Source organism: Salmo trutta, chromosome 33 (assembly GCF_901001165.1).
Source record: "Salmo trutta chromosome 33, fSalTru1.1, whole genome shotgun sequence".
NCBI lineage: Eukaryota > Metazoa > Chordata > Actinopteri > Salmoniformes > Salmonidae > Salmo > Salmo trutta.
In genome coordinates this window covers 39,601,469-39,617,199 of record NC_042989.1, presented here as the reverse complement: position 1 = coordinate 39,617,199, position 15,731 = coordinate 39,601,469, and the positions used below count along the sequence as shown (strand labels likewise).

The 15,731-nt window shown below is 40.5% G+C and overlaps 1 protein-coding gene across 2 annotated transcripts in view; it reads right to left on the bottom strand.

Moving 5' to 3' along the window:
• Positions 1–15,731, bottom strand: part of map4k5 (mitogen-activated protein kinase kinase kinase kinase 5) — a 91,703-nt gene that overhangs the window by 38,825 nt on the left and 37,147 nt on the right. For both annotated transcript variants that reach the window (XM_029730913.1, XM_029730914.1), the window contains exons 15-18: positions 15,118–15,176; positions 13,731–13,798; positions 6,247–6,291; positions 6,013–6,055 (exon numbers count right to left, since the gene is read on the bottom strand). In XM_029730913.1, the coding sequence (XP_029586773.1) occupies positions 6,013–6,055; positions 6,247–6,291; positions 13,731–13,798; positions 15,118–15,176 (215 nt within the window). The remainder of the gene's footprint in view (positions 1–6,012; positions 6,056–6,246; positions 6,292–13,730; positions 13,799–15,117; positions 15,177–15,731) is intronic.

Here is a 15,731-nt window from a genome sequence, read left to right as displayed (position 1 = left end):
ATATAGAAACCCCAGTATATATAGAAACCCCAGTATATGATGAAACCCCAGTATATGATGAAACCCCAGTTTATGTTGAAACCCCAGTTTATGTTGAAACCCCCAGTATATATTGAAACCCCCAGTATATATTGAAACCCCAGTATATATTGAAACCCCAGTATATATTGAAACCCCAGTATGAAACCCCAGTATATATTGAAACCCCAGTATATATTGAAACCCCAGTATATATTGAAACCCCAGTATATGATGAAACCCCAGTATATGATGAAACCCCAGTATGAAACCCCAGTATGAAACCCCGGTATATATTGAAACCCCAGTATATGTTGAAACCCCAGTATATATGTTGAAACCCCAGTATATATATTGAAACCCCAGTATATATATTGAAACCCCAGTATATATATTGAAACCCCAGTATGAAACCCCAGTATATATTGAAACCCCGGTATATATTGAAACCCCGGTATATATTGAAACCCCAGTATATATTGAAACCCCAGTATGAAACCCCAGTATATAATGAAACCCCAGTATATATTGAAACCCCAGTATATATTGCAACCCCAGTATATATTGAAACCCCAGTATGAAACCCCAGTATATATTGAAACCCCAGTATATGTTGAAACCCCAGTATATATGTTGAAACCCCAGTATATATGTTGAAACCCCAGTATATATATTGAAACCCCAGTATATATATTGAAACCCCAGTATATATATTGAAACCCCAGTATGAAACCCCAGTATATATTGAAACCCCGGTATATATTGAAACCCCGGTATATATTGAAACCCCAGTATATATTGAAACCCCAGTATGAAACCCCAGTATATATTGAAACCCCAGTATATATTGCAACCCCAGTATATATTGAAACCCCAGTATGAAACCCCAGTATATATTGAAACCCCAGTATATATTGAAACCCCAGTATATGTTGAAACCCCAGTATATGTTGAAACCCCAGTATATATGTTGAAACCCCAGTATATATATTGAAACCCCAGTATATATATTGAAACCCCAGTATATATATTGAAACCCCAGTATGAAACCCCAGTATATGTTGAAACCCCAGTATATATTGAAACCCCAGTATATATTGAAACCCCAGTATATATTGAAACCCCAGTATGAAACCCCAGTATATGTTGAAACCCCAGTATATATTGAAACCCCAGTATATATTGAAACCCCAGTATGAAACCCCAGTATGAAACCCCAGTATATATTGAAACCCTAGTATATATTGAAACCCCGGTATATATTGAAACCCCAGTATGAAACCCCAGTATATATTGAAACCCCAGTATGAAACCCCAGTATATATTGAAACCCCAGTATGAAACCCCAGTATATATTGAAACCCCAGTATGAAACCCCAGTATATATTGAAACCCCAGTATATATTGAAACCCCAGTATATATTGAAACCCCAGTATATGTTGAAACCCCAGTATATGTTGAAACCCCAGTATATGTTGAAACCCCAGTATATGTTGAAACCCCAGTATATATGTTGAAACCCCAGTATATATGTTGAAACCCCAGTATGAAACCCCAGTATATATTGAAACCCCAGTATATATTGAAACCCCAGTCATATATTGAAACCCCAGTATATATTGAAACCCCAGTATATATTGAAACCCCAGTATGAAACCCCAGTATATATTGAAACCCCAGTATGAAACCCCAGTATATATTGAAACCCCAGGATATGTTGAAACCCCAGTATATATTGAAACCCCAGTTTATGTTGAAACCCCAGTATGAAACCCCAGTATATGTTGAAACCCCAGTATGAAACCCCCGTATGAAACCCCCGTATATATTGAAACCCCAGTATATATTGAAACCCCAGTATATATAGAAACCCCAGTATATATAGAAACCCCAGTATATATAGAAACCCCAGTATATATAGAAACCCCAGTATATGTTGAAACCCCAGTATATGATGAAACCCCAGTATATGATGAAACCCCAGTTCATGTTGAAACCCCAGTTTATGTTGAAACCCCAGTATATATTGAAACCCCCAGTATATATTGAAACCCCAGTATGAAACCCCAGTATGAAACCCCAGTATATATTGAAACCCCAGTATATATTGAAACCCCAGTATATGATGAAACCCCAGTATGAAACCCCAGTATGAAACCCCGGTATATATATTGAAACCCCAGTATATATATTGAAACCCCAGTATATATATTGAAACCCCAGTATATATATTGAAACCCCAGTATATATATTGAAACCCCAGTATGAAACCCCAGTATATATTGAAACCCCAGTATATATTGAAACCCCAGTATATATTGAAACCCCAGTATATATTGAAACCCCAGTATATATTGAAACCCCAGTATGAAACCCCAGTATGAAACCCCAGTATGAAAACCCAGTATATGTTGAAACCCCAGTATATATTGAAACCCCAGTATATATTGAAACCCCAGTATATATTGAAACCCCAGTATGAAACCCCAGTATATATTGAAACCCCAGTATATATTGAAACCCCAGTATGAAACCCCAGTATATATTGAAACCCCAGTATGAAACCCCAGTATATATTGAAACCCCAGTATGAAACCCCAGTATATATTGAAACCCTAGTATATATTGAAACCCCGGTATATATTGAAACCCCAGTATGAAACCCCAGTATATATTGAAACCCCAGTATGAAACCCCAGTATATATTGAAACCCCAGTATATATTGAAACCCCGGTATATATTGAAACCCCAGTATATATTGAAACCCCAGTATATATTGAAACCCCAGTATATATTGAAACCCCAGTATATGTTGAAACCCCAGTATATATTGAAACCCCAGTATATATTGAAACCCCAGTATATATTGAAACCCCAGTATGAAACCCCAGTATATATTGAAACCCCAGTATGAAACCCCAGTATATATTGAAACCCCAGTATGAAACCCCAGTATATGTTGAAACCCCAGTATATATTGAAACCCCAGTATATATTGAAACCCCAGTATGAAACCCCAGTATGAAACCCCAGTATATATTGAAACCCCAGTATATATTGAAACCCCAGTATATATTGAAACCCCAGTATATATTGAAACCCCAGTATGAAACCCCAGTATGAAACCCCAGTATATGTTGAAACCCCAGTATATATTGAAACCCCAGTATATATTGAAACCCCAGTATATATTGAAACCCCAGTATGAAACCCCAGTATATATTGAAACCCCAGTATATATTGAAACCCCAGTATGAAACCCCAGTATATATTGAAACCCCAGTATGAAACCCCAGTATATATTGAAACCCCAGTATGAAACCCCAGTATATATTGAAACCCCAGTATGAAACCCCAGTATATATTGAAACCCTAGTATATATTGAAACCCCGGTATATATTGAAACCCCAGTATGAAACCCCAGTATATATTGAAACCCCAGTATGAAACCCCAGTATATATTGAAACCCCAGTATATATTGAAACCCCGGTATATATTGAAACCCCAGTATATATTGAAACCCCAGTATATATTGAAACCCCAGTATATATTGAAACCCCAGTATGAAACTCCAGTATATGTTGAAACCCCAGTATATATTGAAACCCCAGTATGAAACCCCAGTATATATTGAAACCCCAGTATGAAACCCCAGTATATATTGAAACCCCAGTATGAAACCCCAGTATATATTGAAACCCCAGTATGAAACCCCAGTATATGTTGAAACCCCAGTATATATTGAAACCCCAGTATATATTGAAACCCCAGTATGAAACCCCAATATATGTTGAAACCCCAGTATATGTTGAAACCCCAGTATATATTGAAACCCCAGTATATATTGAAACCCCAGTATATATTGAAACCCCAGTATGAAACCCCAGTATATATTGAAACCCCAGTATGAAACCCCAGTATATATTGAAACCCCAGTCATATATTGAAACCCCAGTATATATTGAAACCCCAGTATATATTGAAACCCCAGTATGAAACCCCAGTATGAAACCCCAGTATATATTGAAACCCCAGTATGAAACCCCAGTATATATTGAAACCCCAGTATATGTTGAAACCCCAGTATATATTGAAACCCCAGTTTATGTTGAAACCCCAGTATGAAACCCCAGTATATGTTGAAACCCCAGTATATGTTGAAACCCCAGTATGAAACCCCCGTATATATTGAAACCCCAGTATATGATGAAACCCCAGTATATGTTGAAACCCCAGTATATATTGAAACCCCAGTATATATTGAAACCCCAGTATATATTGAAACCCCAGTATATGTTGAAACCCCAGTATATGTTGAAACCCCAGTATATGTTGAAACCCCAGCATATGTTGAAACCCCAGCATATGTTGAAACCCCAGTATATGTTGAAACCCCAGTATATGTTGAAACCCCAGTATATGTTGAAACCCCAGTATATATTGAAACCCCAGTATGAAACCCCAGTATATATTGAAACCACAGTATATGTTGAAACCCCAGTATATGTTGAAACCCCAGTATATGTTGAAACCCCAGTATGAAACAACATAATATATTGAAACCACAGTATGAAACCCCAGTATATGTCGAAACCCCAGTATATATTGAAACCCCAGTAAATATTGAAACCCCAATATATATTGAAACCCCAGTATATATTGAAACCCCAGTATGAAACCACATAATATATTGAAACCACAGTATGAAACCCCAGTGTATGTCGAAACCCCAGTATGAAACCACATAATATATTGAAACCACAGTATGAAACCCCAGTATATGTCGAAACCCCAGTATATATTGAAACCCCAGTATATAGAAACCCCAGTATATGATGAAACCCCAGTTTATGATGAAACCCCAGTATATATTGAAACCCCAGTATATATTGAAACCCCAGTATATGTTGAAACCCCGGTATATGTTGAAACCCCGGTATATGTTGAAACCCCGGTATATGTTGAAACCCCGGTATATGTTGAAACCCCGGTATATGTTGAAACCCCGGTATATGTTGAAACCCCGGTATATATTGAAACCCCGGTATATATTGAAACCCCGGTATATGTTGAAACCCCGGTATATGATGAAACCCCGGTATATATTGAAACCCCGGTATATATTGAAACCCCGGTATATATTGAAACCCCGGTATATATTGAAACCCCAGTATATGATGAAACCCCAGTATATATTGAAACCCCAGTATATATTGAAACCCCAGTATATATTGAAACCCCAGTATATATTGAAACCCCAGTATATATTGAAACCCCAGTATATATTGAAACCCCAGTATATATTGAAACCCCGGTATATGTTGAAACCCCGGTATATATTGAAACCCCGGTATATGTTGAAACCCCGGTATATATTGAAACCCCGGTATATATATTGAAACCCCGGTATATGTTGAAACCCCGGTATATGTTGAAACCCCAATATATATTGAAACCCCAGTATATGTTGAAACCCCAGTATGTGATGAAACTCCAGTATGAAACCCCAGTATATATTGAAACCCCAGCATGAAACCCCAGTTTATGATGAAACCCCAGTTTATGATGAAACCCCAGTTTATGATGAAACCCCAGTATATATTGAAACCCGAGTATATATTGAAACCCCAGCATATATTGAAACCCCAGCATGAAACCCCAGTTTATGATGAAACCCCAGTATATGTTGAAACCCCAGTATATGTTGAAACCCCAGTTTATGATGAAACCCCAGTATATGATGAAACCCCAGTATATGATGAAACCCCAGTATGAAACCCCAGTATATATTGAAACCCCAGTATATATTGAAACCCCAGTATATATTGAAAACCCAGTATGAAACCCCAGTATATATTGAAACCCCAGTATGAAATCCCATTATATATTGAAACCCCAGTATATATTGAAACCCTAGTTTATGTTGAAACCCCAGTATGAAACCCCAGTATATGTCGAAACCCCAGTATATGCAGTGAATAAGGATTTACCTTTGGCGGTAGAGGTGGTGGGATTCCATGCTTGAGGGTCGACCTAGAATTGGAGAAGACCAGACAGTCAGTCAGTCAGGGGATATGTATGTATTACATGTATGTATGTATGTATGTATGTATGTATGTATGTATGTATGTATGTATGTATGTGTGTATGTATGTATGTATGTATGTGTGTGTGTGTGTATGTGTGTATGTGTGTGTGTGTGTGTGTGTGTTAGCAGCACTTACAGCTCCACATCTTCAAAGGCGTCCTCCAGATGGGCCATATGTCCCCTGGGGGAAGACAGAGAGAATGACAGATCAGAGAGAGGAGGAACAGGGAGGTCAGAGAGAGAGAGAGAGAGAGAGAGAGGAGGAACAGGGAGGTCAGAGAGAGAGAGAGAGAGAGAGAGAGAGAGGAGGAACAGGGAGGTCAGAGAGAGAGAGAGAGAGAGGGGGAGGAGGGGGGAGAGAGAGAGAGAAGGAACACAGGCAGAGAGAGAAGAAGGAGGAACAGGGGGAGAGAGAGAGAGAGAGGAGGAACGGAGGTCAGAGAGAGAGAGAGAGAGAGGAGGAACAGGGAGGTCAGAGAGAGAGAGAGAGGAGGAACAGGGAGGTCAGAGAGAGAGAGAGGAGGAACAGGGAGGTCAGAGAGAGAGAGAGAGAGGAGGAACAGGGAGGTCAGAGAGAGAGAGAGAGAGGAGGAACAGGGAGGTCAGAGAGAGAGAGAGAGGAGGAACAGGGAGGTCAGAGAGAGAGAGAGAGAGGAGGAACAGGGAGGTCAGAGAGAGAGAGGAGGAACAGGGAGGTCAGAGAGAGAGAGAGAGAGAGGAGGAACAGGGAGGTCAGAGAGAGAGAGAGAGAGGAGGAACAGGGAGGTCAGAGAGAGAGAGAGGTTGAGGAGGAACAGGGAGGTCAGAGAGAGAGAAGGAACAGGGAGGTCAGAGAGAGAGAAGGAACAGGGAGGTCAGAGAGAGAGAGGAGGAACAGGGAGGTCAGAGAGAGAGAGAGAGGAGGAACAGGGAGGTCAGAGAGAGAGAGAGAGGAGGAACAGGGAGGTCAGAGAGAGAGAGAGAGGAGGAACAGGGAGGTCAGAGAGAGAGAGAGAGGAGGAACAGGGAGGTCAGAGAGAGAGAGGAGGAACAGGGAGGTCAGAGAGAGAGAGGAGGAACAGGGAGGTCAGAGAGAGAGGAGGAACAGGGAGGTCAGAGAGAGAGAGGAGGAACAGGGAGGTCAGAGAGAGAGAGGAGGAACAGGGAGGTCAGAGAGGGGAGGAACAGGGAGGTCAGGGCTGGGGGGGTATAATGTTACCACCAGGGTTGGGGTCAATTCCATTTCAATTCAGAAAGTAAACTAAATTCCAAATCTAAATTTTCCTAATCGAAAAGCACTGAAGAGAATTGGGATGTCAGTGTACTTCCTGAACTGACTGGAATTGAGCCCAACCCTGGTTTCCATGACGATGCTTATGAAGTAAATGACTCGTTCCTCAGAGAGAATAGGAGCCTGGGGCCTTATTTATATATGTTGCGTATGTACAAAATATACCCCAAAACATGAGCGTGCCAGTTCACAGAAAAGTTGGCATTTATAAAAATTTAACTTGACGTGAGAATGTGCTTAGGTTTCCGCAAACTTTAGACCATGCGTACACACAGTTTGTAGTGGTTGAAGTATTGCATTGCAGCAGGAAGTAGACTAGTATTTTGTAGTGGATGAAGTATTGCATTGCAGCAGCAAGTAGACTAGTATTTTGTAGTGGATGAAGTATTGCATTGCAGCAGCAAGAAGACTAGTATTTTGTAGTGGTTGAAGTATTGCATTGCAGCAGGAAGTAGACTAGTATTTTGTAGTGGATGAAGTATTGCATTGCAGCAGCAAGTAGACTAGTATTTTGTAGTGGATGAAGTATTGCATTGCAGCAGCAAGTAGACTAGTATTTTGTAGTGGATGAAGTATTGCATTGCAGCAGCAAGTAGACTAGTATTTTGTAGTGGATGAAGTATTGCATTGCAGCAGCAAGTAGACTAGTATTTTGTAGTGGATGAAGTATTGCATTGCAGCAGCAAGTAGACTAGTATTTTGTAGTGGATGAAGTATTGCATTGCAGCAGCAAGTAGACTAGTATTTTGTAGTGGATGAAGTATTGCATTGCAGCAGCAAGTAGACTAGTATTTTGTAGTGGATGAAGTATTGCATTGCAGCAGCAAGTAGACTAGTATTTTGTAGTGGATGAAGTATTGCATTGCAGCAGCAAGTAGACTAGTATTTTGTAGTGGATGAAGTATTGCATTGCAGCAGCAAGTAGACTAGTATTTTGTAGTGGATGAAGTATTGCATTGCAGCAGCAAGTAGACTAGTATTTTGTAGTGGATGAAGTATTGCATTGCAGCAGCAAGTAGACTAGTATTTTATGCAATTAGGTATATGACAAGCTAATTCATAAAAACAAACAGGTAAATATAATAACAAGATGCAATCATTTTTTATTTAATTTTTCACCTTTATTTTGACAGGGAATGACGCTGAGGCCAAGGTCTCTTTTACATTTACCGTTAGTGAATTATTATTATTTATTTAAATCTTTGCATTCTAAACTAGTTAGATATAGGTTATCTATTTCCATGATCATTGCAGAATAAATTCTTCATCTTTTCAGATAGTGATGGTTTCATACTGGTGAAGTAGCCTACACTACATCCCATCTCTCATTTAACTGGACCCACTTTACAGTAGTCAATAGATTAAGTAGTTTAAGTATTTTTGCTTTATGCGAACCGGAGGCAGAACAGTCCATGTTTTAAAAGACTGTACGTCTGAATAGCCTACTTTCATTTCTAACGTCTCAAGTAAATATTTAATTTAGAAATACATATTTTTATAGCCATTGCAGAATAAATTCCTCATCTTTTCTGGCCATGATAGATTCATATTTCCAAACAAGTGTTAGCCTACTACAACCTACCCTGCGCATCTCATTTAAACTGGGTCTATTTGATAGGCTACTGAAAGGGAGCGCGGTTTACAACTCAGTAGAATTTAACAGATGAACAGACAGTTGATCTTGTATGTAGGCTACCACTGTAACTAGTTTAACATCCTGTTGGTTCTAAGTGTGTAGGCTACCACTGTAACTAGTTTAACATTCTGTTGGTTCTAAGTGTGTAGGCTACCACTGTAACTAGTTTACATCCTGTTGGTTCTAAGTGTGTAGGCTACCACTAACTAGTTTAACATTCTGTTGGTTCTAAGTGTGTAGGCTACCACTGTAACTAGTTTAACATTCTGTTGGTTCTAAGTGTGTAGGCTACCACTGTAACTAGTTTAACATTCTGTTGGTTCTAAGTGTGTAGGCTACCACTAACTAGTTTAACATCCTGTTGGTTCTAAGTGTGTAGGCTACCACTGTAACTAGTTTAACATTCTGTTGGTTCTAAGTGTGTAGGCTACCACTGTAACTAGTTTAACATTCTGTTGGTTCTAAGTGTGTAGGCTACCACTGTAACTAGTTAACATATTGTTGGTTCTAAGTGTGTAGGCTACCACTGTAACTAGTTTAACATTCTGTTGGTTCTAAGTGTGTAGGCTACCACTAACTAGTTTAACATTCTGTTGGTTCTAAGTGTGTAGGCTACCACTGTAACTAGTTTACATCCTGTTGGTTCTAAGTGTGTAGGCTACCACTAACTAGTTTAACATTCTGTTGGTTCTAAGTGTGTCGGCTACCACTAACTAGTTTAACATTCTGTTGGTTCTAAGTGTGTAGGCTACCACTGTAACATTCTATTGGTTCTAAGTGTGTAGGCTACCACTGTAACTAGTTTTACATTCTGTTGGTTCTAAGTGTGTAGGCTACCACTGTAACTAGTTTAACATTGTTGGTTCTAAGTGTGTAGACTACCACTAACTAGTTTAACATTCTGTTGGTTCTAAGTGTGTAGGCTACCACTAACTAGTTTAACATTCTGTTGGTTCTAAGTGTGTAGGCTACCACTGTAACGAGTTTAACATTCTGTTGGTTCTAAGTGTGTAGGCTACCACTAACTAGTTTTACATTCTGTTGGTTCTAAGTGTGTAGGCTACCACTGTAACATTCTGTTGGTTCTAAGTGTGTAGGCTACCACTGTAACATTCTGTTGGTTCTAAGTGTGTAGGCTACCACTGTAACTAGTTAACATTCTGTTGGTTCTAAGTGTGTAGGCTACCACTGTAACTAGTTTTACATCCTGTTGGTTCTAAGTGTGTAGACTACCACTGTAACTAGTTTACATTCTGTTGGTTCTAAGTGTGTAGGCTACCACTGTAACTAGTTTAACATTGTTGGTTCTAAGTGTGTAGGCTACCACTGTAACTAGTTAACATTCTGTTGGTTCTAAGTGTGTAGGCTACCACTGTAACTAGTTTTACATCCTGTTGGTTCTAAGTGTGTAGGCTACCACTGTAACTAGTTTAACATTCTGTTGGTTCTAAGTGTGTAGACTACCACTAACTAGTTTAACATTCTGTTGGTTCTAAGTATGTAGGCTACCACTGTAACTAGTTTACATCCTGTTGGTTCTAAGTATGTAGGCTACCACTGTAACTAGTTTACATCCTGTTGGTTCTAAGTGTGTAGGCTACCACTGTAACTAGTTTAACATTCTATTGGTTCTAAGTGTGTAGGCTACCACTGTAACTAGTTTAACATTGTTGGTTCTAAGTGTGTAGACTACCACTAACTAGTTTAACATTCTGTTGGTTCTAAGTGTGTAGACTACCACTAACTAGTTTAACATTCTGTTGGTTCTAAGTGTGTAGGCTACCACTGTAACTAGTTTAACATTCTGTTGGTTCTAAGTGTGTAGGCTACCACTAACTAGTTTAACATTCTGTTGGTTCTAAGTGTGTAGGCTACCACTGTAACATTCTGTTGGTTCTAAGTGTGTAGGCTACCACTGTAACTAGTTTAACATTCTGTTGGTTCTAAGTGTGTAGGCTACCACTAACTAGTTTAACATTCTGTTGGTTCTAAGTGTGTAGGCTACCACTGTAACTAGTTTAACATTCTGTTGGTTCTAAGTGTGTAGGCTACCACTGTAACTAGTTTAACATTCTGTTGGTTCTAAGTGTGTAGCTAACCACTGTAACTAGTTAACATTCTGTTGGTTCTAAGTGTGTAGGCTACCACTGTAACTAGTTTAACATCCTGTTGAGTAGATAGACAAGAAAATGTTTCAGAACTCGCGGGCGGTGCAGCATATTTAGGTTGGTGAAAAAGTTACCAAAAACATTGTTGAATTGAAACGATTGGGTTTACAGGTCCACAACAGACTTGATTGGTTCTACAGCTACGTTAGAGCACGGCAGGGCATCAGGATGGGTATGAACGGAAAAGGGTGGCACACAGTCAGGCCACAGCACAGCGACTGCCTTTAACCCCATCGGCCAGGCTGCCATCGCAACAGATAGTGGAGTGGAGTGGGTCAATGGCATCCTACCACAGGACACTCAAGTAGCCTCCGCATTAGCACCCTTTTCCCTATATAGTGCACTATTTTTGACCAGTGCCTATTGGGTACATACTGGCTCTGGTCAAAAGTAGTGCACTAAATAGGGAATAGGGTGCCATTGGGGAAAACATACACAGGGTGTTGTTAGTGTTACCGTTGGAACAACTCGTCCTCAACGCTTTTCAGAAGGCTCCTTTGGAAGGACAGGCGAAGAAGAGAGCAACAGAAAGGAAGGAAGGAGAAGAAGAAACAAAAGAAACAAGGACAGTCAAAGCACATGGACGGACAATACCTTGCTATTTCACAACACGCCAAACAGGGAGACAGGTGGGCGTGTAGGGTCAAAGGTCATGCTTTGAGAAGAGAACAGGGCTGCTAGCTCTACACAAACTGAGGTGATTTGAAACAGGTTAGTCCAGGGGTGTCAAATTCATTCCATGAAGGTATCTAGTGCATATTTAGTCATTTCTGTTCAATTTGGGTACAATTAAGATCTAGATAAAAAGGTGAGGGGGACTAATCAGTGACCTGAACCTGTATTCATAAAGCGTTTCAGTGTAGGAGTGCTAATCCAGGATCAGATCCCACGCTGTCCATATAATCTCATTCATTATGATCAGGTCCCACGCTGTCCATATAATCTCATTCATTATGATCAGGTCCCACGCTGTCCATATAATCTCATTCATTATGATCAGGTCCCACGCTGTCCATATAATCTCATTCATTATGATCAGGTCCCACGCTGTCCATATAATCTCATTCATTATGATCAGGTCCCACGCTGTCCATATAATCTCATTCATTATGATCTAGGATCAGGTCCCACGCTGTCCATATAATCTCATTCATTATGATCTAGGATCAGGTCCCACGCTGTCCATATAATCTCATTCATTATGATCAGATCACACGCTGTCCATATAATCTCATTCATTATGATCAGATCCCACGCTGTCCATATAATCTCATTCATTATGATCAGGTCCCACGCTGTCCATATAATCTCATTCATTATGATCTAGGATCAGATCCCACGCTGTCCATATAATCTCATTCATTATGATCAGGTCCCACGCTGTCCATATAATCTCATTCATTATGATCAAGTCCCACGCTGTCCATATAATCTCATTCATTATGATCAGATCCCACGCTGTCCATATAATCTCATTCATTATGATCAGGTCCCACGCTGTTCATATAATCTCATTCATTATGATCTAGGATCAGGTCCCACGCTGTCCATATAATCTCATTCATTATGATCAGGTCCCACGCTGTCCATATAATCTCATTCATTATGATCAGATCCCACGCTGTCCATATAATCTCATTCATTATGATCAGATCCCACACTGTCCATATAATCTCATTCATTATGATCAGGTCCCACGCTGTCCATATAATCTCATTCATTATGATCAGGTCCCACGCTGTCCATATAATCTCATTCATTATGATCAGATCCCACGCTGTCCATATAATCTCATTCATTATGATCAGATCCCACGCTGTCCATATAATCACATCCATTATGATCTAAAGGGGAAAACTGGTCCTAGATGAGGACTCTTACCATAAGAAGCTTTATGAATAAAGTCCCTGATCAATCAAGTACAAGGGAGAAGAAAAGACATGCAGCTCCTTGACCCTCCATGGAATGATCCCTGTAGTGTGGGCTAGTCTCACAGCCAGGTGAAGTAGTGAGGTTTCACTAAATGATTCACACAACATAACTCAGTAAAGTTTTAAACCTACTCAACACCTATAAAAGACATGAAAAAAACAACAGAAAAATAGAAAGTTTGAGCAGAGTAGATTATTTACAGAGGTATTGATTACTAAAGGTATTGATTACTAATGCCAGGGCTCTCGCTCTGTCCTGTGTACCCATGGTCTAATCAAGAGGAGCCATCCCACTCTCTTAAAAAAAACGTTTTGTTGGGTGCGTAAAACCAGACAAAAATGTAATGAGTCTGCATAAAAAATTAAACAAAATTAAACAAAATATTTTATATATATAAATAAAAGCTATTTTTTGGTTGATCTAGCTTTATTTGACATGTTTTTAAGTGCAGAGAGAGCCATTCCATTTTTGCTTAACCACTGTGGTATTCAGTAGTCCCAGGCAGACTCCCATTGGACCAGAAAAAGACAGGAGACAACCCCGGGGCCAGCTAAAACAGAAGCCCGGAGCCATAACGGAGGCGTTCCCATGACGACGGTTACCACGGTTCTTACCTGGTCGTGATGCCTCCCTCTGCGAATGGGCTCCAGGGGGAGGGGAAGTCACTCTGTTTAGTCACATCCTAACAAACAAGACAGTTAGTTCCATAACGCCAGGGCAGTGGAGAAAATGGCAACCTATATAGTATTGAACTACCTTTGACAAAGACTCTTGTAAATAAAAACGGGTGTTACAGTGAAACAGGACCTTACAGTGAAATGCTTACATACAAGCCCTTCACCAACAACGCAGTTAAGAAAAGCACAATTATTATTTTTTTTTTAAACCAGTAAGAAATAATTGAAGAGCAGCAGTAAAATAACAATAGCGATGCAATATACAGGGGGTACCGGTACAGAGTCAATGTGGAGGCTATATACAGGGGGTACCGGTACAGAGTCAATGTGGAGGCTATATACAGGGGGTACCGGTACAGAGTCAATGTGGAGGTTATATACAGGGGGTACCGGTACAGAGTCAATGTGGAGGCTATATACAGGGGGTACCGGTACAGAGTCAATGTGGAGGCTATATACAGGGGGTACCGGTACAGAGTCAATGTGGAGGTTATATACAGGGGGTACCGGTACAGAGTCAATGTGGAGGCTATATACAGGGGGTACCGGTACAGAGTCAATGTGGAGGCTATATACAGGGGGTACCGGTACAGAGTCAATGTGGAGGCTATATACAGGGGGTACCGGTACAGAGTCAATGTGGAGGCTATATACAGGGTATTACGGTACAGAGTCAATGTGGAGGCTATATACAGGGGGAACCGGTACAGAGTCAATGTGGAGGCTATATACAGGGGGGTACCGGTACAGAGTCAATGTGGAGGCTATATACAGGGGGTACCGGTACAGAGTCAATGTGGAGGCTATATACAGGGGGTACCGGTACAGAGTCAATGTGGAGGCTATATACAGGGGGTACCGGTACAGAGTCAATGTGGAGGCTATATACAGGGGGTACCGGTACAGAGTCAATGTGGAGGCTATATACAGGGGGGTACCGGTACAGAGTCAATGTGGAGGCTATATACAGGGGGTACCTGTACAGAGTCAATGTGGAGGCTATATACAGGGGGGTACCGGTACAGAGTCAATGTGGAGGCTATATACAGGGGGTACCGGTACAGAGTCAATGTGGAGGCTATATACAGGGTGTACCGGTACAGAGTCAATGCAGGCTGCGTCTGAAATGGCACCCCATACCCTAGTCAAAAGTACTTCCACTATAGGGGGCCATTTTCGACGTACTCACATTCCTTTTATTTGAGGGAATTTACAAATCACTTCCTGACCAACGTATGAGAGAAATACAGCTGATAAACAGTAAGGGAGATGTAAAATTACAAATAACCAATGAAATTGCTTATGTAATATTAAATATATTTACCATTTCAGTGTGAGCCTCTGTTTCTTTCCTCAGTGGAGGTTCAAACTTCACTTTATCAACTGTGGAGGAGAGAAGAAGTCTTGAAGTAGCATTGAGACATTACACACTCCAGTCAGTAGGGGGAGCCAGATCCCAACACTCCAACCATCACAACCATACCAGTATCCTTAAACGCATCAACACTGATTTGGGTAACACTGAGTAAACCCTTTAAGACACCGACTGATCTTAGACCAGTTTCGCATTTCTCCAACTAACGGTTGAGGTTAGGTTGTGGTGAGGGGAAACTCATACTAGATCTGTACATGGGGGAAACTTCAAACCAGAGCCATCAACACAAGGCCAGGCTCTATCCGTTAATTAGGATCTCACATTCAGGCACTATGCGAGTCCCAAAATGGCACCCGATAGAGTGCATCACTTTCAACCAAGGTTCTCTGGTGGAATAAAGATCCATTTGGGACATGCCTTGTTCGAATGCTTCCTTCCTTCCTTGTTTCCTTCCTTCACAAAGCTTTCCCCTACCTCAGTCATGTCAAGTCAGTGATTATTTCAAGGAAGGACGCAGTCTCTGAACTGGGCTTTAGTTTTCCGACGGCAACATGATGAAAGAC